The sequence below is a fragment of the Crinia signifera genome, chromosome 2 (genome assembly GCF_055691185.1).
Source record: "Crinia signifera chromosome 2, ASM5569118v1, whole genome shotgun sequence".
NCBI classification, from domain to species: Eukaryota; Metazoa; Chordata; class Amphibia; order Anura; family Myobatrachidae; genus Crinia; species Crinia signifera.
Genome location: NC_139218.1, coordinates 356,486,175 through 356,510,349, shown reverse-complemented (window position 1 = coordinate 356,510,349; position 24,175 = coordinate 356,486,175). Strand labels below are relative to the sequence as shown.

The 24,175-nt window shown below is 41.1% G+C and overlaps 1 protein-coding gene across 1 annotated transcript in view; it reads left to right on the top strand.

Moving 5' to 3' along the window:
• Nucleotides 1-23,483, top strand: part of B3GLCT (beta 3-glucosyltransferase) — a 366,095-nt gene extending 342,612 nt beyond the window's left edge. Inside the window, exons 12-15 of the mRNA XM_083169834.1 lie at nucleotides 9,250-9,349; nucleotides 15,146-15,265; nucleotides 18,594-18,738; nucleotides 22,031-23,483. Of these exons, the coding sequence (XP_083025960.1) occupies nucleotides 9,250-9,349; nucleotides 15,146-15,265; nucleotides 18,594-18,738; nucleotides 22,031-22,192 (527 nt within the window). The 3' untranslated portion in view covers nucleotides 22,193-23,483. The remainder of the gene's footprint in view (nucleotides 1-9,249; nucleotides 9,350-15,145; nucleotides 15,266-18,593; nucleotides 18,739-22,030) is intronic.
• Nucleotides 23,484-24,175: the final 692 nt, after the last annotated feature.

Genomic DNA, 24,175 nt, shown 5'->3' with positions numbered 1-24,175 from the left:
CTTATTGTTTCTTTGGTCATATTTAATCGCCATTGACAGCCTTAACATAACATCCAATACTTAACGTGCTCATACATTCGGCGCTATACAACACCTAAAATTTGGCCACTCTTTATGTAATTGCGGGGATCAATTGTGTAAAAAGCATCCATGCGTCCAATGCATGTATTTCACAGCAGGTCCATTGTGATGCGCGGTCCCGTGTGCATCGCAGCAAAATCATAAGGGCTTGGCTGGGATCGCATGTGATGTATCTTATGCAGAAGGGCCGCATACAATGTATCGCATGCGATCCTCCCACCCGGGACTCATGCGGTGATCTCCTAGTTACTTTTATTTTTTTCACACTTTCTAACTTTTTTCACTTTCTAATTCTAACCACAGTATTATGACGTTTACAATGTGAAACCCATCAGTATGCATTATTAAAATATTTAGTACAATTCTTTTTTTTACATTTGAAACACCCTGCTGTTGCTACAGAGACAAATTGGTATCTTAAAGTAATTTGTTTGACTTGATTATACTTTAGGTCAACACATGTTCATAGAACAATGTGATTCATTTATTCTGACTGATTTATGTTTATTTTTTTGTTACGTCTTTTTGTTAAATTGTGTATGCTCTTCCCATGATTTGTTTGTTTGCTGTCTGCTGCTGCTGAATCTGAGAGTGGATTAAAAAATCGACCGACTGTATATAGAAAGTCAATAGCCAGACGGTCAACTGTGTCAACCAGGTCAAAGGTTGACAGTTATATGGTCAACAGAGGTTGACTTTTTTTCCATGATTTTTATTTTAACTTTAAACCTACAGTAGCCCTTTCTCTAGTGCTTAACCGCTTCCTCTGGCAGCCTAACCCTCCCCCAAGTGCTTAACCTTAACCTTTAAATATCATTTAAAACTTTCTTCACCAACTATAACAGCCACTAGCCCAGGAGACGCATTATACCAATAAAGCTACGCAAACTATTTGGATGCTTACCATGCTAATTTTACTTTTGACTACATAACATCTTGAAACGTATTTATTAGCTTCATAGAATCCTACTATATACCAATAAAATACCAAGCAGTGGCATTTCTGCTTCTTCTACTACCATAAATGATCTGAGCCAGAGTCTTCCTGACACAGTTGCTTACTAGGACTTATGTTATTCAATTACATTTTGTTCATAGTTCTATCGATTTGAATGCATTAAGCTATCACACTGTAATGTGATATTAATTCTGCCTGGAGTACATCACAATTGTAGAATGCCATTATAATGCAATTCATTTTTCTTCCTAAGTGAATTATAGTTACTGGTACACAGCTACGTTGTATTTCACTTTAGATATTGATCAAACTTTTTTTTCTGTCTGTTATCCAGTTTCAATTCCATTTTCAGTATCTTTCCATTACCTGTTAATGGTAGTTCTTATAATGGGGATATTTTAATATGGCATAAACATGTACTGTACATACCACATACATGCAACATATAACTGAGCATTGCCAAATACTTTATCTATTGCATAGATTGGGCTCACTGCATGCGTGGTAAGTTACAGCGGTTTGACCACCCCTATTTGCTTGATTGGTTTCATAGCCGTGCTCGTTAACACTGTGCATTTGCACCAGCCCTATCCTTGCTGAAACAAGTCATATGCAAAACTTTGCACAGCCCGCTATTCCGTCAACATGCCATTGAGGAACCTCACCTATGCCCCATTATCACAGTGGAGCACTGTATAAACCTGCAAGCTATGTCGGCAAAACCAACTTGCATTCAACCTACAGTATCCTTTTGCACAAAAAATGAATGTTTACAGTTTTAGTCTTCCTAATCATGCTTGCATCTAATATTCCAAGTGGCTGGGCCATGGGCGGTGTTACGAAGATTCTGTAAGTACTGTGGTACGTTTATAAGGGAACATACCCAGGGATTACCTGCAATTGTTAGCCTGCTGTTTGCCAAAGCTGGGATCCAGCCTCATTGTCAAAAGTTAATATGTCAACATATATTGTGTTGACACTAGAATGTGAACGTGATTTAACATGCTGACAGGGAGAATGTCAACATTCTCAGTATATCAACATGTTTCATAATGTAAATTTCTAATATTTCCTGATAAATTTCAACATTCTCAGAATGCCATCAGGTTTGGATTAGATAATGCCAGAAGTGTGGGGGGGGGGGCACACAGGGGAGGGGTAGGGATTAGGTGTGGCTTAAAGGCTCACCAAAACCATTGCTCCATCAGAGATGTTTGCCAGAGCTGATGATCACATGACCGCCAAGTCCTAGAACCCACGCTGTAGCCACCGCAACTGTCGGGAAGAGAAGTGACCGATTGACCGCCAGAGACATGGATGTCATTCTATCATGACATATCAGCCATTTAGACATTGATATCTATCTAGATAAGACAAATGTCAACATGGTTACTGTCATTCTAAAATACCACACCCGCCATAGATATACAATGAATGAGCAAGCTGCAGAGGTCTAGAGAATCTAGCACTAGAACACTGTTCCAAACACCTTTCTCTTACACCAGAAAACATGCTCTGCATCTGGTCGCAACCTTCTATATTAATTTAATATGTCTTCCTGGCAAAACAAAATGTACTTTCTGCCTGTACTTGTGGTGTAACATGAATTGCCCTGCCGTGCCAGCCCACATTTATGTTTTGGGTTATGGCATTTCTTTTTGTTATGCAATCAATGATATTACAGTACGTTAGTTTTGCATGTGTGCAGTTTTTTTCAATACTACAGTAATTGTTACATTGATGTACAATAGATCAGAATGAATTTGTCTTGAATATTAAAAGAACGTTGAATACTGAACATTGCTTAAAAGTCATTACCAAAATGAGCTTATAATACAAGTTAATATTTTATTTAAAAAAAGGGGGGGGGAGCAGTGACATAAGGGAATTAAGTGTTAAGGGAAGGGACCTGTAAATGACGAAGCACAGTTGCATGTCTATAATGGGTGCAGGAGAGCCCACATACTGTATTTTCAATACATACCTCTCTGGAGTCCACATCGGCAGCAGCAGTGCTGCACTAATCACCAGGAGATTTGCACAATGGACATTTTTGCAGAGTCAGGAACATGCCCTTGATGAAGCACCTTAAATAAAAGAGGTGTCCTGTTCCAATCTGAACTCAGAGAGATATGCATAATTTTCCAGAAGCACAAAACATATAAAATTTACAAACAAAGCAAAGATTACATTCGCCAGAGCGGTCTTTGCAAACTTGCATGCACTCAAACCGTTTGGTGCCGCAGTTGGACCAGTCTGAAACGGGTACATATGTCTTCTACATAGTGGCTAAAGGTCTCCGCTGTTCTTCCAGTGGCTCAAAACAAATCCTAAAGATCTTGTACTTGATTTGCGGGAACACAAAGGAGTCGCATGGTGCCAGGTCTGGACTGTATGGCAGATGACCCAGCTCTTGGATGCATTCATAAGCCAATAAAATCTATCGCTTGTGGGCAGGTACAGCGTTGTGATGGAGAAGGGCTTCTGCACGGGTGGTAAGGTAGACCAGTCTTTGCTCAAAAATAGCTATCTGCTTGGCCACACTGTGCTTATGTCTAAACTTCTGTGGTAGTACAACTCCAGCTGGGGTCTACTGGGACAAGTGTTTGTTCTCAGGGTTGAAACTGTAGATCCAGGAATCTTCAACACTGATGATCTCCCATACAGGGTTTGTGCGACTGCCATCAAACCTGGCCAACATGTTACTGCACCAAGTCACCCAAGCCTCATCCTGCTGTCTATTAAATTCTTCCTCTATTTCAGTGGTTCCCAACCTTGGTCCTCAAGTACCCCCAACAGTGCACGTTTTCCAGGTCACCCGGCAGGTGCACTCATTATTCAGGCACATTTCAATAGATCCACAGGTGGAGCTAATTTTAGCACTTGTGATTCTGTGTGGAGACCTGCAAACCATGCACTGTTGGGGGTACTTGAGGACCAGGGTTGGCAACCACTGCTCTATTTCGTCCATGGTCACCCTGGCATCCATCTTAACTATGGCCTGCATGGCACCGAGTACACTATTTGCATACTAAGGATCTGATTCCGACCAGATTGATGATCTGCAAAGTTGCAGAAGACTGTGAGTGGATAACCTCCACCCAGACAGAAGGAAAACCTGCCCCTGTATATTTGTGAGTAAATTGCAAATTGATCACAATTCGCTATTCACTCTCAAATTCATACACAATTCACGAACAATCAAATGATTTACCATTCTGTGCAAATTGAGTAAGTCTGACCCTCCAACAAATCTGTGACGAGACAGGATGATCGAGGCATATGCTATCATCACAGATTCCTTCTTAAAACACCTGGGCATGCCTACGTTTTTTCAAACACTCCCAGAAAACAGCTGGTCAACACCCCAAAACACCGGTTTCCAATCAGCCAACCTCTGGCCACAATGAATTTACGATCCATATGCATTTTCAGACAAAGAGATAGGTGTATAATGAAACATCAGTAGTTACTAATACCACTTTCGGACAGACAAATTACAAAAACCTGGGTAGGACTCGGCTGAAATCTCTGACCCCCTTTCACACAGCACATTTAATTTCCTGTGTTGACCCCTTTCACACAAAAGTCTGATTATCCTTGCAATATACAGATGGAGCGAGCTCCATTTTTGCAGCCACCCTGTCAGCCGTCGACAGGGGGCGCACGTGCAGGGGGCGCTCGCTCGTCCCATGGCGACGGAGTTCCCTGCTGCCGTCCACCATCGCCGCCCCAAACCCCCCTAACCCTGCCCATCTCCCTGAAGCGGAGACAAGAGACGCGCGTGAGCATCCCAGTCTGATGGAGTCCCTCTCCGCCGGCTCTCGCCAGTAGGGATGGTCTGGTGAGAGCCGAGCAAAGAAGAGAGGGGCTCCATCTGTACTCTATGTCATAATAAAAGGAGGAGGGATTTGCAGCAGCCATGGGATCTACACTTTACTGGCTCTGATAGGGAGACACTACATGTGCAATTTGGGGGTTGCTATACTGCTGATCCCTAATTTGTGGTCTTGGCAGCATTTATGAAATCAAGACTACAGTACATTTCATGAGAGCTGTGAAGATTCTTCTTTTTTCAGTGTGAAATGCTCAGAAAATTTCTTTAGGCAAGTCCCTGCCTAAAGCACACTATTGCACAATCATACACTTGCACTGCCTTCAGCAGAGGGCTGCAATAAAATCACTTTCCCTGTAAGAATAATCAAATACAGATTAGAGTTAGATGGGCATCTTCTCAATGAGCATTGTCTAGCCAGTACCAGTGCCACGCCCTCCCATCCAATCAGAGGGGCCAAACTTCACAGCCAATCAGCCAGCACCCTGCTTGGAGAGCTAATCAGTGTCTTTCTCTGTGTATTAACCCTTTCAGTGGCAGTCCCGGAAATTTTCCGGGCCAGGCTGCAGTGCCGCAGCGGGCAGTCCCTGAAAATTTCCGGCCGTGCCACAAATCTACAGGTGTGTGCCAGTGGTGCCTGCAGCCAGCGACCCCTACTAGGCTGCTCCCTCCCCACCTCCACTGTTGTGCTCACCTTCTCTCCGGCGTTCGTACGCCGGAGCTCCCCTGCCCTCGCCATTACTTCGGGAGAGACGGCGGCAGGTTTGGGGATGTTCGGCACGGCTCGGGGGACTCTGGATTGCTCAGGTTTTCGGGCGCCCGCGTCCTCCTGAGCCGCCCCGAGCCTGCCACCTGCTGCCGGTCAGTGTGCTGCTATGATCAGCAGCGGGAGCTCTGCTGAAGACTGCTGGAGCGGAGGGGCTTGGGGGGGGGGGGGGGTCACAGGAGGGGAGGGGGAGCACTGGGACTCATCTACCCCAACAGTGGACGGTTTTTCTGGGACAGGAAAAACCTGTCCTATTTAGGTACTCCTGCCCCAGGAAAACACACCACTGAAGGGGTTAATCCCAAAAACCCGGTTGCACCTTTTCAGACAGCCAGCGACCCAGGTTCTTGGAATTAAGATCTGGGAAAACCCTGGTAAATTCCTGGCTCAAAGCCCTGGCATTTTGGATCTGGGTTGACCCTTTGAGACAGAAAAAAACCTGGGTCTACCCTCCTGGACCAGGGTAATTCCCAGGGGTTTTTTTTCTGTCTAAAAGGGGTATAAATCTAAAAGCCAATAATATGATTCCTTAAGTATGTCACCACTTAAAATCTATCCTAATGTGTTCACATTTGCAGAAGTGCATTCATTTAAAATAGCATAATTAAAACACCATATGCATTTTTGTGTCGTTAGTTTTGCACTTTTCATTAAAAAAAATCAGTAGTTGATAGTGCATTTATAGGTTTTACTCGAATATACGGTACTAATGTCTCTATGTGAATTACTCGGTGGTCCACAATATATGTTTCAATTTTATTTTAAGTGACTGGAACAATGTTTAGAGATCCCAACAAGTTCTTACATTTTTTTAATGTTGTTGACTATATCATTATTAAAGAAAGCTTTATACACAGCAAAAAAGAACATCTGGCTGTCAGATTAATGTATTTTAATAATAGTTATCAATAACATAACACATAACACACAGCCTTCTTGACTTAAATACAAAAACAGCTAAATAACCTAACAGCTGATTGTCAACATACTATAGTAACCACAGTCAGTACAAATGAAAAAGGAAGATTTTCGAAAGTACTTGAATGTTTTTTGTTATTATAAACTTAATTGGACCATCATGCTGTTAGTTCATAAATAATATTATTTAGTTTTAGATTCATCATGAAATTTTTTCATTCCTGTTCATATGGCCTTTGCATTGAAATACATCATTTAAATCCAGTATATGTGGCTTAAATAACAATATGCATGTCCCTCTGAGATAGCAGTTTAGAATAGGGATTTGCTCAACCTCCTGGCTGCTGGTTGCATCCAATAATGCAGCTGATCAGGGTAGTCCTAAATAGCAGCACAACCACAAGTAATGTCCAAAAGTTTTCCCAATCATCAGAACTGCATAATTAGGGGCAAAGTGTAGTACAAATACAGTATGTGATTGTTCGTGGTATCCGGACTATTTGTCTACAACAAGAAGATAGACAGCCATTAGGTCGACACCATTAGTTCGACAACTCAATAGGTCGACATGTTCATTAGGTCGACATGCCATTAGGTCGACAGTGTCTAGGTCGACAGTCAAAAGGTCAACATGGTTTTTTTACTGTTTTTTGAGCCGATATGTGCCGACAGGCGTTATTTCATGCCCTACCATCCACTACGGCGTGGAGTTAGATTATAATAGTGTGCCGAGCGCAGTGAGGCACCTTGCCTGAAGCATTGCGAGTGATGCGAGGGGCTGCGGTTCACTTCAAACTGTGTCCATGTCGACTGTGTCGACATTCGGGTAAAAAAAAAACAATGAAAAAAACTATGTCGACCTTTTGACTGTCAACCTTTTGACTGTCGACCTAGACACTGTCGACCTAATGGCAATGTCGACCTAATAAACATGTCGACCTAATAAACATGTCAACCTAATGGCATGTCGACCTAATGGGATGTCGACCTATTGAGTTGTCGAATTAATGGTGTCGACCTAATGGCTGTCTATCTTCTTGTAGACAAATGGTCCCGCATCCTTGTTGGGTTGTTAGAAAACTTCTTGATCAGTTTCTCCACTTTCAGTAGGCGGCTTTGTCATAAATATGTAATATCCGCAATCTATTGAATGAATGAATTATCATACAGTTTTTATGTGTCTACCACAGGCATTCCCAACCACGGTCCTCAAGGCACACCAACAGTGCAGGTTTTGTAGATATCCAGGCTTGAGCACAGGTGACTGAATTAGTATCTGAGGGATTCTGATTAAACCATCTGTGCTGAAGCCTGGATATCACTAAAACCTGCACTGTTTGTGTGCCTTGAGGACCGTGGTTGGGAATGCCTGGTCTACCATACAGATGTACCGGGTCTCGTCTTTGCTGGCGATCCGCCAGCAGCATGGCACCGCTATCTGACTGAGACGCGCGTGCGTCCCCCACGCACACGCGTCTCAGTATCCGGGCGGCGAGGCGGATGCATTACTGTCCACCTCCCGCTCGAGGGGCAGGGGACCCGAGGAGGCTGTGGGGGGTGCGAGCGCCCGGTGTGGGCACCGGGCGACCGAGGGCAGCACCGTCGGAAGGGGACGCGCGCGCACCTCGTGCGCGCGCGTCCCCTTCCGGCATACAGATGGCGGCGGGGCAGGGGATGGCGATGGCGACGCCATCGCCATCCCCTGCAAAGATGAGACCCGTTACATCTGTATTTAATACATTCCTGATCAGGTTGCATTAAACAAGGTTGACAAGTGTGTTTAAAGAAATGCGTTGTAACATTTAGCTTTCAAATGAAAGAGGATTTATATGTAATAAATCATGGAGGAACACTAAATCTGATTTCTGATGATAGAAATGTTTTTTGCAAAATGTGTATAACATTTTTAATTTTATACTCAAAGAAATCCAGCTTGCTTGGCTGGTGTCTAAATATTACTGTCTACCTGTCTATTATGAATAAACCTTGGTAACTGATTCATATGTTTATAGTGCCTCAATATTTTGTAAACCTGATGGCATCTTCAATCAGCCATGCCAATGAAATCATATAAACTAAATGATTCAAATTTTTCCCAGAACACCAAGATAAATCAAAAATAGCAATGGAATTTCATCATAACATAACACATTTTCTTAAACACAACACAATGGTAAGATCGAAAATAATACAATCATATATTCCCACTGGTTACTTCCAGTAGTTTTTGATGCTTTTTTTTTGCCTAAAAAAGTTAGTTGTTACATTTTTATAACTCTGCAACAACAAAAAAACAAACCTTTATTGTCAGCAGATGTGAGGGAAACCAATACAAGGCAATTGCTGATTAGTTGCCAAGTTTTAACAAGTTTACACATTTCAGTAATTTAATATGCGTAATAGTAATCCACTTTGACTAATGGTTGTGATTAATGAGATTTACCTTAATTAAAATAACAGATTAAGCAGTCATCGAGACGGCTTGGCAGTTGGCTAGGTCTCTTGACAATATTCTGCACAAAGGGAGACAAAAGAAAAATAATCAATATATTGGACTTCTCAGTTAATAAAGCATTTATGTATTTGTATGCCTTCGGGTGCTGAAAATTAATGAATTACAAAACAATATCTAGAGCAATTTAATGTTTGAAAGGTTGTTGGCATTTAAATTTATTTTTTTTTAATTTTTAGGACACTGTGGAAAAACATTTGCTATTCTGGAACGATTTTTAAAGTCTAAAATTTCACACACACATTGGCTGATCATAGTAGATGATGATACACTAATCAGGTATGTTTCTGGAAGTTTTTCTTATTTTTCTACCATGTGTTTTTCCTTTATATATTTGTAGGCAACTCAATCCATCAACACGCAAATGTATTTTATTTTTCAGTCATTTATTTGCCAGAAAAATTCAAACTTGTGCATCTGTCTATGCTTTTATCATGATTTGTGCCAATAAAATGTCTCCAGTCATTAAATAGTTTAACAACATTTGGCAATTGAATTTGTAAGTTCACCATTTTATTAAATGTAAAATAAAATCTTTCTTGTTTTATCACAGTCCAAATTTTATTTTTTCCTTGATTCAATGTAGTATAAAAAAGAAAATCCATAAAAAATTCTGCACAAACAAAACAGTTGAGTTCCCATTCACAACGGACTTCTCTATTCTCCCTTGTTCTACAATAAGTGAACTACGGTGCCTTAGACAAATCCCTTTATGTTTCCTGAATGACCCTAAAGTTACTATCTGCGCTATTTAGGATCTTACTGAAGTTCTAAAATAATTTTCAGATTAATATCAACGTTTATACTTCACCGGATCTCCAACTTTGTCTAATTTGCCCTAATTTAACAATCTTTCTATGAAACTGCGTGAAAACGTAACACCTTTAACTACTGATATTATACTAGAAGAGACCCTGGTAACTATCAAAGACTAAACAACTTTGTAGAGCCCAGCCTCCCTGACTATATAACATTCCAATGCGATACAAAGCTTTGGGTAGTTACAAGGATAAACAATGTTTTTGCTAATCAAAAGCAGAGTTCTAGACCAATATTATTGCAAGAGTTCCCCTTCTGTCCTTTAAATCCTGTGCTACTAATTGAGATGCTAGCCACAAAAATACACTGCATTCCACAAAATCTGTTTATTGGAGTGGAAATCTTTTTATATGTAGCAGATCCAACTTAATCACCCCCCAACATCCTCGAAGATTGAGCATTATGAATACAAAATACAATCTTTGAAAGTTAGTCTTTTACATCTCAGACGTAACAGAGAATACAATTCTCCCTTAAAATTGCATTAAACTACATGAATTATTTTAGAATACTTAAAGAAATGATCATGAAGTGTTCCAGATTTTCTTTCCTAAACTACTATAGTTATGGCTCTGTATATTCTAGATACTGTAGCTTGTATAAATGCTTTTAAAGTGAACCTGTTCCCAAGGGTTTTTGTAAATATTCTGAACTTTAACAATTCATTTTCCTCCTTATATTTTCAAGGTTGGGAGGCGTGCGAAGAGAAAAATATGCATAGTGTAAATGTAATAAAATGTTAAATAAAGAATAAGCAAGTAGGAGAAAGAAAAGTACTCTCTTTTTCTGGGGGCACTGCTTTTGAAAAAAGTTTATTTAAAACTTAACTTTTATTTATCAAAATTTGTTTTGGAATAAAACCGACACACATTGACACTGACACAACATGAAATAGACATATAATGAAAGTACACAGCACTATTTTTGTACAAGTACTTAGGCACCCCATTACATAATTGTGGATTTATAATTGTGTTTAATATACAGGAACTCTCATTCGTGTTTATACTTGTGCACAGGTATTTCCCCAACCCCCCCTCCAGCAAAAATATAAATAAAGAATAAGTCAGAGGTTCCCAAACATGGTTATCAAGGCTACCCAACATTTCAGGTTTTAAGAATATCCATACTTGGCCTCAAGTGAATTAATTAGTGGCTGTCGATTTGACTTAACCATCTGTGCTAAGCCTTGGTTATGCTTTGAACCTGGACCGTTGGTTTAAAGTGATGACTGTGTTTTTGAAACTCTGGAATTAATACAATCTGTACATTAATGTAAAAACCACATTAATCTCTTTGTGGACTAGCCATGCGGATGTACAGTACTTTAAACTGTAGAGGATGAGCCCCATTCTGTCTAATAAAAATAAAAAAATTCACATAATTTAATGCAGTAAATTTCCCAGTACCAAAAAACTCTGTATTTGTTGGGCTGCAATATTATTCCTACACATGGTTAGTGTTTAAACCTAGATGGTAAATGGTAAAAATGTAAAAAAAAAAATCTAATTTTCAAATGTAATTTTTTTTTTTTTAAAGCTAGATCCTGCCTTTCCAATTTAGAGGTGTTGAATTAATACAGAAGCATAACATTATTTAACAATTTTATTTATAAAAATAAGATTATTGGCTTGCTTTTAGTCCACTTTCTTGAAGTTAAAGAAATGTAAATATATATATATATATATATATATATATATATATATTTTTTTTTTTTTTTTTTTTATGTGTTAAGGTGCATATACACTGTGAGATTTTGGCTATGTACGAATTATGTAATTTCCCTCGAACTTCCCTGAGGCCAGAAACCACCGATATTGACTATACAATTGGGGGGAGCACTTGCAATACGCAAGCTGTATGCACACAGTGCAGTACGTGCTAACTTTTCTACCAGTTTTGACGATATAGTCAAAATCAGTAGCTCATATTGCTCAGTGTGTATGCACCTTTAAAATGAGCAAAAACAGATTATTGGTGTTCTTCAGAAAATTCCAATTTGTCTTTATGTATTGCATTTAAAAATCAGTGATAGTTGTTTGAATGTGACAAACGCCAGCATTGGGTAATTACCTCGGCACACAAACAAGAATCCTAATAATTCTTTGCTAAAAAAAATTATTATGTTCCCTAACTTCCAATTCAAATAGAAATTCGAAGTTTAGAGGGGACCCATACATAACTGCATTTGGAGTGCAAATGTGTTGCTAATGGAATGCTAGGGCAACTAGTGTCAGACTGGGGCATGAAGAGCCCACCGGAGAAAAAAGTTGTATTGGCCCACATTAGGGGTGTGGTTAGTCTCCAGAGGGGGTGTGGCAAGCTGCCACAGAAGTTTGGCTAACCATTTCAAAGTAAATAGTAAAGTATTAAATAATGATAATGCATCAGATTAATCACAGTAATGCACTGTAGAGTATATACAATAATTATGTGTGATATAATGTAACATGTATAATTCATGTGCACAGTCTGGAACCTGATCCTTATAATTGGATGTGGGGCCCCCAGGCAAAGGGACCCACTGGGGGTTTCCTGTGAGCCAGTCCAACACTGCTGGACACCTTTCATTCTCAGGCATTGTGGTCATTGCCGGTATCAGGACTTCCACCTACTCTAAAGCCCCATACACACTAGGTGATATTGTTCACAATATTGCTCAGAAAGGGCTTTCTAAATGATATTGTGGACAATATTGCCTAGTGTGTACGTCGTTAACGATGCGCGCTCCTGAGTGATTTGATAACGACCCCCCCCCCTCCCTTGTCCAAGCATGTCTGGATGAGGGAGGTCATCGTTAACGATGGTCATGCTGCAGCACGGCCCTTGTTCCCCCCCCCCCCCCCTGCGATCGCTCACCCCGGAGCAGGCATCAGCAAATGTGTATGCATCTGTTAGTGTGTATGGGGCTTATATTGGATGCTAGAGATCTCCCTGAAAAAACATTCCCTAGGCCAGGGATGGGGAACCTTCGGCCCTCCAGCTGTTGTAGAACTACATATCCGAGCGTGCTCTGCAACAGTTTTAGCATGGCCAAATAGCAAAAATGTAGCAGGGCATTTGCAAGACACGGTTCATGCCACATGCCTACCATGCTGCTACCGTTTCACACATTGAGAGAAGCAGTTGAGATGCATCCAGGTCATAATCTACTTGAGATACACCTGAAGGCCTCTCATCACTGCGCATTTTTAGCTGCATCAGACTCAGGCCCTGTATGTCTATATATTATACTGCAGTGGCTCTGGCCGTACTCCAACCATAAGAGCCTTACAAAGGGGCTGATGCAGAGTTGCATGCAAGCGCAGTCGCATTACATGCGGAGAAATAAATGCAGATCATTGTCCATATTTGTAGTTGGTTTCATCTATCTCCTTATAGCTGGAGCAAGCGATTTTGTCTGTAATCAGATGGATATTTGCTTAATTTGCACAGACTTCTGTCTACACAACCATAACACGGCTACATGCGACTGCTAAATTACACCCATTAGCCCACAAGTGTAGATGTAAGTGAGATGCACACGGCTTTTCTGTCTATCCGCACTGGGCCTGCAGCTGCTTATAGTAGCATATACTTGCCCTGTACGTATTCACCATGGAAATATCGCAAGATCATTTGGAAAACTGACTTGAGTGTGACTCGGATTAAGGCTCACCGTTGTTGGTAATAACTTCACCTTGTAGATGGCTAGAAATTACCAGTAATTCTTTATGAGTTCCCTTTCGGAAAGCTGCATTAAATGTCATCTCTTAAATGTGCATTATAATGACAAGACTGTACAGACCTTTCCGAGACCTTTACAAAGCAGTGATGTTTTTTTGTTTAAATAGCTCATAATTCTTAAAATACGTCTTACAGATTACATTTATGCTTGTAATATGTTTTCACTGGGTAAGGGTCAGCGAGCATGTACAATCGTGGTCACAGGCTGCCTGATCTTATAACGCTCAGCATAGGGAATAGACCAGCAGTTCTGTTGCTCCTGTCCTGACATTGGTGTGAGATGAAGGACATGCTGCTCTGCAGTTTTACATTATATTTATATATAACTCCAAAGATACAGTGGTGTTTTCTACGAGACACCCAGCGTCTGTGCAGAATAACTCCCTCGCCTGTAAATTGTGCTAAAACGCCTGGTCGCAGCTAGTTCACCAAAATATAATATAAGTTATTAGGCAGTACAGAAGGGCAATGGATAAATTTGTTGCTTTACAGCATTAAAGCTAGATGCTCTAAGCTTCAAAAGTGATAAAATGGAGAGTGATAAACAGCCAGCCAATCATAACAAAATGCAGTACTTGTGTAGTTTCACTGCGGCAGGAAATCGCATTGCGTCACATGTGATCCGATCGCATGCGATGGTAGTTTCAAGTTTTCCCTCTCCATGGATCGCATGTGATGCGATGCGAATTAAGCACTCCACTATCCACGCCACCCCGAAGCTTGATGAACGCACGTGGTATGCGTCCTCCCTACTTGTTCATACCCCCGCTATCCACGTCCGCGCGGAGTGGATTTCATAAAGTGTGGCGAGCTCAGCGAGCCACCGAACCCGAAGCATGGCAAGCGCACGCAGATTACTTGAAGTGTATTCCGGGTCCGCTCGCCACGCTTCATGCTCAATGGCTCGCTGCTCTCGCCACACTTTATAAAATCAACTCCGCGCTGATGTGGATAGTGAGGGTATGAACAAGTCGGGAGGACGCGCACCGCTTCCCCTCGCGGGGGTCGCCGCGCTTTGAGGTGCCGTGTACTAACCCAGCCCAGTCTATTTGGACAGTGGTAAAATAGAGAGAGATAATGTACAACTTCCTAACTCATGTTCGATACTGTGTTTTTAAAAAATGAGTTAGGAGCTTAGAGCTTGTTAGTTTCTCTCTCCACGTATGCCTCAGTATAACTTTACAGATTTGTCCATTAACATCTATACTCCTTGCACATTAAACATCTGTTGCATGACTATGTAGCACAGAGTGATCTTTTGTGCAACTTTTTCCATTCAAATGCATTTTTTTCACAAATTAATGCAAATAGGACGCACAAGCAGCTTATGTTGGTTAAAGTGATATTCAGCATACCTGCAGTATATTCGATGTGCAGCCAAGTCTGTTTGTGTGTCTCAATATTACATCTGTATAAATTAAGTTATTTTCTCTAGTAATGTAATGTTTTTGTTTTTTTTTGGTAATGTATGGAACATTTTTGTGTACTCTCTTCATCTTTTTCTTTTTTTTTTTACTCATTGCTGTCCAGCCTCCCAAGATTACAGAAGCTACTCAGTTGCTATGATTCTAAGGAACCCGTCTTCCTGGGAGAACGATACGGTTATGGATTAGGAGCGAGGGGTTACAATTACATTACTGGTGGTGGCGGGTGAGAAATTCATGCACTGATTTTGATGTGATTTAAATTTTACTCTACAAAACGGTTTCTACTTGATATTCTCAAGTTATATTACTGTATGTATGTGTTTTTAGGCTTATGGGCATGTGGAAATCAGACAGCTGTACTTTAATTAAATTTACTTTCCAGTGATTGCAAATAACTCTAGTGCCTCTGGGAAACGAGCAGCATTTAAGTTTGTGAAATTACTGGTATATATTGCAAACAACAATTAACTCTCAAAGTGTTTTTGGAGTAGATCCAACCAAGGACAGATAACCAACAGTTATATATGCTGAACCCCCATTACCGCACCTTGACCAGTGCTTGCGGCATGCCGGATAGCAGATGAGGGAACAGACCAAGCGGGGTGCACCAAGTCAGACACAAGCGAGTTTCACCAAGCCCCACCCTAACGCGTTTTTGTCTGATAGAGCCCTAGACAAAACGCATTAGTTAGCTATATATAACATCTATGAATTTAAACGACTGAGAAAATCACTTCAACAACAAGGAGCCATCTTAAAGTGTATTTTTTTTACCATTGTTGCTTTTTAAATAAATGTTTTAAAAAACCTTTCCAGATAATTGTGAATTGTAAAAAGACATTAAATATCTGTGGATATGTGAGAATCTTGACACTCTGACCCCCCCCCGAGGCCTCAATGAACAAGCTGGTTTATCTTATTTTTTATAGCATTTAATATTTTGTGAGTGATATCTACACACGTATATGTTGAATACTGCTTTCAGAAGGCTTTAGCTTGCACTTTGTTGATTTTCATTCATAGGTACTGTGCTAATCATGAATGATATAGTGGGGTCTTTTTGCATTAGAGCATCCCACTTATGTCCTGCGGCCACAATTGTTCCTTGGTCCGCATTGCAGGAGTTCTTTAACATTCACTTTTTTTCACTTTTTTATATATATATATATATATATATATATATATATATATATATATGTCACATTGAGTGATATATATATATATATATATATATATATATATATATATTTATTATATACACTTAACATCGGCACTCACCTTTCCTAGTTTTGGGGTGCCCTATGGCTTGTGACAACATTGTTTAAACAGACATTGTAGGGGCTCTGCACACACTAAATTAACTGATAATAAATAGTGGAGATTTGGTTCATGAATTGATCAATGCATTTAAGCCTGCAGCCCCCTTCAAGGGACCTCACTTTTCTGCAGGTCCTAACACTATCACTGAAAATCATTTTCAGCGATAGTGTTAGGACCTGCAGAAAAGTGGGGTCCCTTGAAGGGGGCTGCAGGCTTAAATGCATTGATCAATTCATGAACCAAATCTCCACTATTTATTATCAGTTAATTTAGTGTGTGCAGAGCCCCTACAATGTGTATATATACATATATATATATATATATATGTGCAAAAAAGTTAATTTAATGTGGAAGAACACATATCTCGGTGTCCAACGTTTCGAGGTCTCGTGTGCCCCGTTTTCAAGGATCTCTTTCCTTGGTCCCACTTCTCTTGAGAGGTGGGACCATGCGGAGACCTTTCAGTAGAACTGCATACAAAGTCAAAGTTGCAGGTGCACAAAATCAAACTCCCAATTTAATGTTAAATATTGCAATAAAATTTAGCATTTTTAGCGAGGTTCTTCGCTTAGTTATTATTATTATTAACAGTTTCTTATATAGCGCACACAGATTCCGCAGCGCTTTACAAAGCATAATTAGGAGCAAAAACACATAACAAATTACAGTACAAGACAGTTAAGGACAAGTACATGGTAAATATGGATAGTTGCACCAGGGGACAGGACACTGAAGCAATTATCAGGGTGGCAAAGGTTTATATATTTTAAGAAAGGCACAAGAGGAGAGAGGGCCCTGCCCGTGAGAGCTTACATTCTAAAAAGGGAGGGTTGGACAGACTGGGGTGACACAGAAGGGGAAGAGGTGAGCATAAACAGTAGATTAGGATAAGAGATTGTCAGGTTTTATGCTGGAGGGTCATAGTTATGGCCATAAGTAACGGCTTGCCCACCACGACCAGTAAAATTAACATTAAAGGTAAGGTTTTTGAGCAAAGTACAGTCCATACTTATCAATAAGCAATAAAGGTGAAAGTACTGCAAAACCATATCCGTGCTCTACAGCTGTTTCTGTATGTGTGTAACCGTCCTCAGGAGCTTATATAGATATAACACATGAGTTCTGCAACGCCAGTGGTTTTTTTGCATCTTTTTCTGTTAAATAGTGAATAGGACACACAAGCAGCTTCTACTGATTAAAATAATACTATATGTGGCATGTCTATATTCATTGGTGACTGCTGGTGTTTCTGCATTATACATGGAACATTGCAGAGTTTTCCCAATGTCTTGAGTGTTTCTTTCTTGTTCTACTGTATGCTGCCAGCTATTGTTTTTGTTTGTATAGTATGTTATAAAAACCCTAATATAGCAAAATGATTACTGATAGGAGAGAAATGGAGACAGCACATTGTAGTTAACTTAGTTTCAAGACCAGTGTGAAATATAACCAAATTATAAATAAATAACTTTCACTTTAGCATATTAAAAAAAAAAACTAATGGGAGTGGGAAATGTAAATAATAGTTATTAAAAATTTAAGATATTAGAAAATATATGAAGCAACTGTCCCCAACGAGGTCCCTGTTGCATTGAATACTGTATTTGGGGACAGGTGTTCCATTTTTAATAACTTCTTATTTAGGTTTTCCGCTCACATGAGTTAGTATTACTCATGTGAAAGTTAATACATCTGGTTTTATTATACACATTAATCTTGACTTAGTGTCATACTTAAGGGAAGCAAATATGAAGATTTTGGTGGAAAAAAAACTAATAAAATAAAAGAAGAAAATCTAAAACAATGTGTACAGCAAAAGATATACAAGGGCAAGTTACAGCAAGATTACGATCGTTAACAGAAGGCAGAAACTTATTTAAAGACACAGTGTCTTATATATCGACAAATTCTGATCAACAGGAAGTAGTGATGCAACCAGTGCTGATGCTCAGGGTGCAAAGCCAAGGGGGCAGCACATTGAGGGTTGCCTGAGAAGGTGCCCTGCTTCCTGGAGAGGTACCGCTATCCTCTGATCAGCCCAGTCAGCCATTTAGTGGCTGGTCAACTCGACTTACTGTAGATCTGGCAATGCCTATTTCATTCTACTGTATGTCCACATTAAATACTCTGGAACTGTGTTGTTGTATTCTCCCATGTCTGTACATTTAATTAAATGTTCTCTATCTGTGCTCACTGAACTCTGCAAGTTCATGGTTTTCTCTTGTGCTTAGAATGGTGTTTAGCAGAGAGGCAGTGAAAGAATTTCTAGGCAGTAAGTGCCGCTGTTACAGCAATGATGCTCCTGATGATATGGTACTTGGAATGTGTGCCAGTGGTATGGGCCTATCCGTCACTCACAGCCCTCTTTTCCACCAGGTAAGACCACTTACCTTCATTGTTTATGAATAATAAAATGATTACTCATAGGTGTTCACTTATACCTTGCCTTGTATGGTTGCTTTGTGTTGGTTTGTTGCTTGGCATGTAGAACAGACAAACCAGCTGTGAAATGAAATTCATTTTTTATTTTCCACTAGTATCAATATTACGGCTTAGTCCCTATCTGCTCCTACCTTCCATCTTAACGGCTCCCTCTCTCCCTATTCAGCAAGTTTTAAACATATCATTTTGCTTTCACTTTCTGTTAAGGAGTAATTTGGTCTGTGAAGGCAGGGCCGTAACTAGGGGGGCTGGGGGGTCAGGCGCACCAGGCACTGGAGGGGGGGGGGGGGGGGCGCTGTGAGGTCCGGGCAGCTCGGGTCCAGGGACAGGCAACGAGGATCCGGGGACAGCCAGCGGGGGTCTGGGGACAGTCAGCGGGGTTCCGGGGACTGGTGTAGCTGCTGTAGCGGCAGCTTACTTTCACTCCGTCTCCTACTAGCGCTATTTGCCTGGCGGTGGGAAGCGCTGATGACTTTGAAAAGACTTGCCGGATGCTGATTGGCTGCATTCAGCCAATCAGCGTCTGGCAAGTCTTTTCAAAATCTTCCCGCCCACCGCCCGGCACATACTATGTGCCGGGCGGTGGGCGGGAAGCAGATGACTGCCTTGCCCCGGGCGCCGGAAACCCTAGTTTCGGCCCTGGTCAAGTGGCCTCAAGTGGTCATTGTCAGTACTTCACATCAGGGTGGAGGCAGAGGTGGGATTACGTTGTTTCACACCGGTTCTGCAAAACCAATACCTAATATACTATCGGTTCTGCAGAACACTGTCCGCTCCTTGTAATTTGGAAGGTAAAGCTGTGATAGCTGGGCAGAGAGCTGCGCGCTGCCCAGCTGTATAAACAAAACAGGTCCGCAACTATTTGAATGCTACTTCTGGACCAGGAGCTAATAGGAGCTCGCAGTCTGGCAGCCAATCAGCAGTGGTGGCTCCTTATTGGCTGCTGGACCGCGAGCTCCTATTGGCTCACGGTCCCATGGGAGAGTTCAAAATAGCAATGGACTTGCTTTCAGTATACAGCCTGGCAGCCCAGCGCTCTCTGCCAGGCTGTCACTGCTTTACATTGTGGCTGGTGGCGGTGTTACTTACAGTGTGGCAGCATTTCACTCCCCCTTGAAAATGAGCAATTTACTCCCCCTTGGCAATGAGTAATTTCCCCTTGGAAACCAGCATGTATTTCCCCTTTGGCAACGAGCATTAAGCCCCCTTGGCATCGAGCAAACCCCCCCTAGCAATCAGCATGTAGGTAAATGGCACTTATGTTTCAAATATGTACTGGGCATCATGGTGTGAGGCATAATGTGTAACGGGCATCACGGTGTGTAGCACAATGTGTAATAGGCATTTTCGGTGTGTGGCCTTATGTGTAATTGGCATTATGGCTTGCAGCTTTATGTTCAATGGGCATAGAACCTGTTATTAATTTATTTAAATCCTACCATGGGGTGGAGGAATATTTAGCCTTTATTATATATATTTTTTTTATTACAACTTTCTATTTAGAAATTTTTAAACTGACTCACCGTAAATGGTTGCAGTCATTTGCTTTAAGTGTTTAGAAAGTATTGTGGAAAGTGTTTTCTGAAACCCCATCAAGTCTTACAAATGAAATGGAGCATGAAAATGTTTGTGCGAACCATTGAACAAAAGTTCTTTAGACTGTTTTTTAAACTTTTTTTTTTTTTTACTGTAGTATTCATATTTTGTTGTACTTGTACTTGTGCTGTTGCTGTTATTGCATATTGATAGGTTGTTTGTCAACTTTACTAACACTTTTAAAATTGCTACACATTGCCGGTAGGTTTCAGCCCAAAGCTGCAGGATTTACTGTCTTGTGTATATAGAGTGATATCTAATTGCCACTATTTTGACTTTTCAACACTTGGATGACACGTGGTTTAACCCAAACCCCAGGTGATTTAGGCCAAAGTACATGGGAAAAAAAAATATTTTACCACCTGCATTTACTGGCAACCCAGCCTACTTGGCATCGGACCCAGTCCTCTAGGGCAGTTAACCAAAACATAATTGGCCCCTGCATGGAGAGAGATTGTTCCAATGTTGTACCTAATTAGCTTTTGTGTTGTGCTTCTGAAGATATGTTATACGTTTTATTAGTTGTTTTTTGTCAATATGGATTATTAATGTTAAAAAAGGAAGATGTTAGGTACATGATAGGGTATTCTTGGGCACTACTTGTAGTGTATTAACTCATTACACTACAAGTGATAAAATTCACTGGTACTTGTGCTTGCTGGTTAGGGTAGCCACCAATCTTGGATTCCTATGGACAGTGTGGAAACAGCAAGATCTGTCCGAAGGCTGGACAGTCCTGTATGATCTGTGTCCGACTATCACATCACCCTCTGCAGCTCCACCCCCATCCGCCCATCATCGCACCTCCTTTATTCTTTTAGTAGCCTACATCCCTTTGGATAGATCATTAGTGGTTTAATCCTCTCTCTGAAATTTGATTGGGTCGGTGCTGTCTCAAAACCATAACTAAGAATGAAGCGCTGGCCAGTTTGCAGCTTGTAAAAATGTATTACCAATTTATATAAGACAAACTATATTCTGCATCTAATAAAAAACATAATGTACACTGCAGTCTGATCGCACAAGCCACAGACTTAATACCATTATCATAATATATCAGACTGTGTGTGGGGGGGGGGGGGCTGTGTGTCCACACTAAGATGACCTTTATTTATTATCTCATTATTATTTATCACCCATCGCTGTGTGTTTTGCCGCAAATATACTATACAGCAGTTTAAGCCGCTCGGAACATTTTGTACTGGCCTCTGTAAGCTTTTTAATACATTCGTTATTGGATACAATTATCTCCACCATTGCGAACCAGTGGATCAGCTAAAAACACAGTGTTCATTCAGCCTTCATTACTACGGTCATATTGCAGAGTGTTTTAGGTGACTTTGTCTCCAATGTGGTTAATGAATTATGCACATCTAAGGAAGATTGGTGTTTTAATTCAAGGGCAGATAAGATAAGATAATATGTTCTATTGGAACAGAGAACAATGCTTCTTTTTTTTCTATGGCTTTAACTGCGTATTGCTACTGATGTTTTTTGTATGCATGGCTCAATAGACAGGCAAAACCCCTTTCGTCCCCCCGTAAGCTATCATTCAATGTTACAAATGTTTCCCTTGGGGAATTCCCCTAAAAAAGCCAGTAACTGTAACAATATCTGTTTATGCTCTTAGGCACGGCCTGTTGACTATTCCAGAGATTACCTTTCTCACCAAGTCCCAGTATCGTTTCACAAGCACTGGAACATCGACCCGGTAAAAGTGTATTTTACCTGGCTGGCACAAAATAAGAAAGAGGAACTGCGAGACAGAAGATATTTGAAAGAGGATCTATGAGAGTTCCCTTTAGGACTTCTGACCAGAGACTCTGTGGAAAATATATTCACCTGACTTGTGTTTCTAATAATAATAAGAATTTAAAGTGTCATCCATTTTTTGGGTTGAATTAGTATTCATGTGAATGATAACTGTCTGTTCCCTAGTAAGGTCACTTTGGGCCTCAGGGATGTCGTGGTTTCCCAATGAGTTATTGAGCTGAATATTGGTTCGCTACAAAAAAAAAGAAAATGGCTGCCTTCCCATCATGCACACTTTACGTGTTCAGAGGTTGGATAAGTTCCCCATTGACTTGAACTTGAAATAGAAGTAGTTACATGTTGTGTGCATGTACCCACAATCTGAAATTTTTTTAAGGGGTGATAAAAAACAAAAACTTTTTTTCAGCCACAAACTACAATAGAGACATCATGAACCCTATACAGCACAGCAATGTTTTGTTTTGTTTTTATGGAAGGATATTTGCATTCATTTCTAGTAGTAATTTGAAACAATGAAAAAAGTTTTGCATAAAAAAGCTTTTGTAAAATGTCTTTTACTTTTGTTTATGTTTGTTCTATTTTAAATTTCAAGCGTTCTAGTGTCTGGCGGGAGTACAGTTCTTGCCTATTGTTGTGACCATACTGTACATCTGGGAGGTGGAAGTGGCAAGTGTAAAGGTCATGATGACATAAATTGTGTAAGTGTTATGGCTCTGACCCATGCCGGGGCAGTTGCACTATTTGCAGCTGCAGTAGGGCTACCATGAGCAAGGCATTGTGAAAACATCAAGTGATCAAGTCATTGTCCTGCCCACTTCACTAGGGAATTTTAGGAATTCTGGAGACCACTTGTCTGTCTGTTTCAGACATTTCAATTTTACCACCTCCTATATGGTCTGAGGTAATTTATATCCTACCACCTACTGTCACTATACAGTCTGAGGTCACTTATATCCTACACCTTATGTCACTATACAGTCTGATGTAATTTATGTCCTACCACCTCCTGTCACTATACAGTGTGAGGACACTTATATCCTACCACCTACTGTCACTATACAGTCACTATACAGTCTGAGGTCACTTATATCCTACACCTAATATCACTATACAGTCTGATGTAATTTATATCCTACCACCTACTGTCACTATACAGTCTGAGGTCACTTCTATTGGTACTCTTTACCTAGAAGGGCGCCCACGATTTTGATCGTGGGCATCGTTAGTAAAAAAAAAATCGCGTCAGTCGCATCGCATGCGACCAAAAAATCGCATGCGATGCGACCGACGCGATGCCCGCGATTTCCCATAGGGAACAATGTTAAATGTCCCAATTGACCCGATTTTCCTGTTCAATGTCTCAATTGACCCGATTTTCCATAGGAAACAATGTTAAATGGGCCACAGAGGCCAAATAGGCACCCTGAAGTGTGAAATGGCCCCCACAATTGTTAACGCCACCCCACGATCAACGTGAACCCGAAGTGTGGCGAGCGGCGGCGGTACGCGTCCTACGACCTTTTCATACCCCCACTATCCACGTCGGCGTGGAGTTGAGAATAGAAAGTGTGGCGAGCGCAGCGAGCCACCGAGCCTGAAGCGTGGCGAGCGGACGCGGACAGCTGTGAAGCCCGCGAGGGGACGCGGATACCTGTGAAGGTATCCGCGTCCCCTCGTGGGGCTCGCTGCGCTCGCCACGCTTCGGGCTCGGTGGCTCGCTGCGCTCGCCACACTTTCTATTCTCAACTCCACGCCGACGTGGATAGTGGGGGGTATGAAATGGTCGTAGGACGCGTGCCGCCGCCCCTCGCGGGCTCGCTGCGCTCGCCACGCTTCGGGTTCACGTTGATCATGGGGTGGCGTTAACAATTGTGGGGGCCATTTCACACTTCAGGGTGCCTATTTGGCCTCTGTGGGCCATTTAACATTGTTTCCTATGGGAAAAATCGGGTCAATTGAGACATTGAACAGGAAAATCGGGTCAATTGGGACATTTAACATT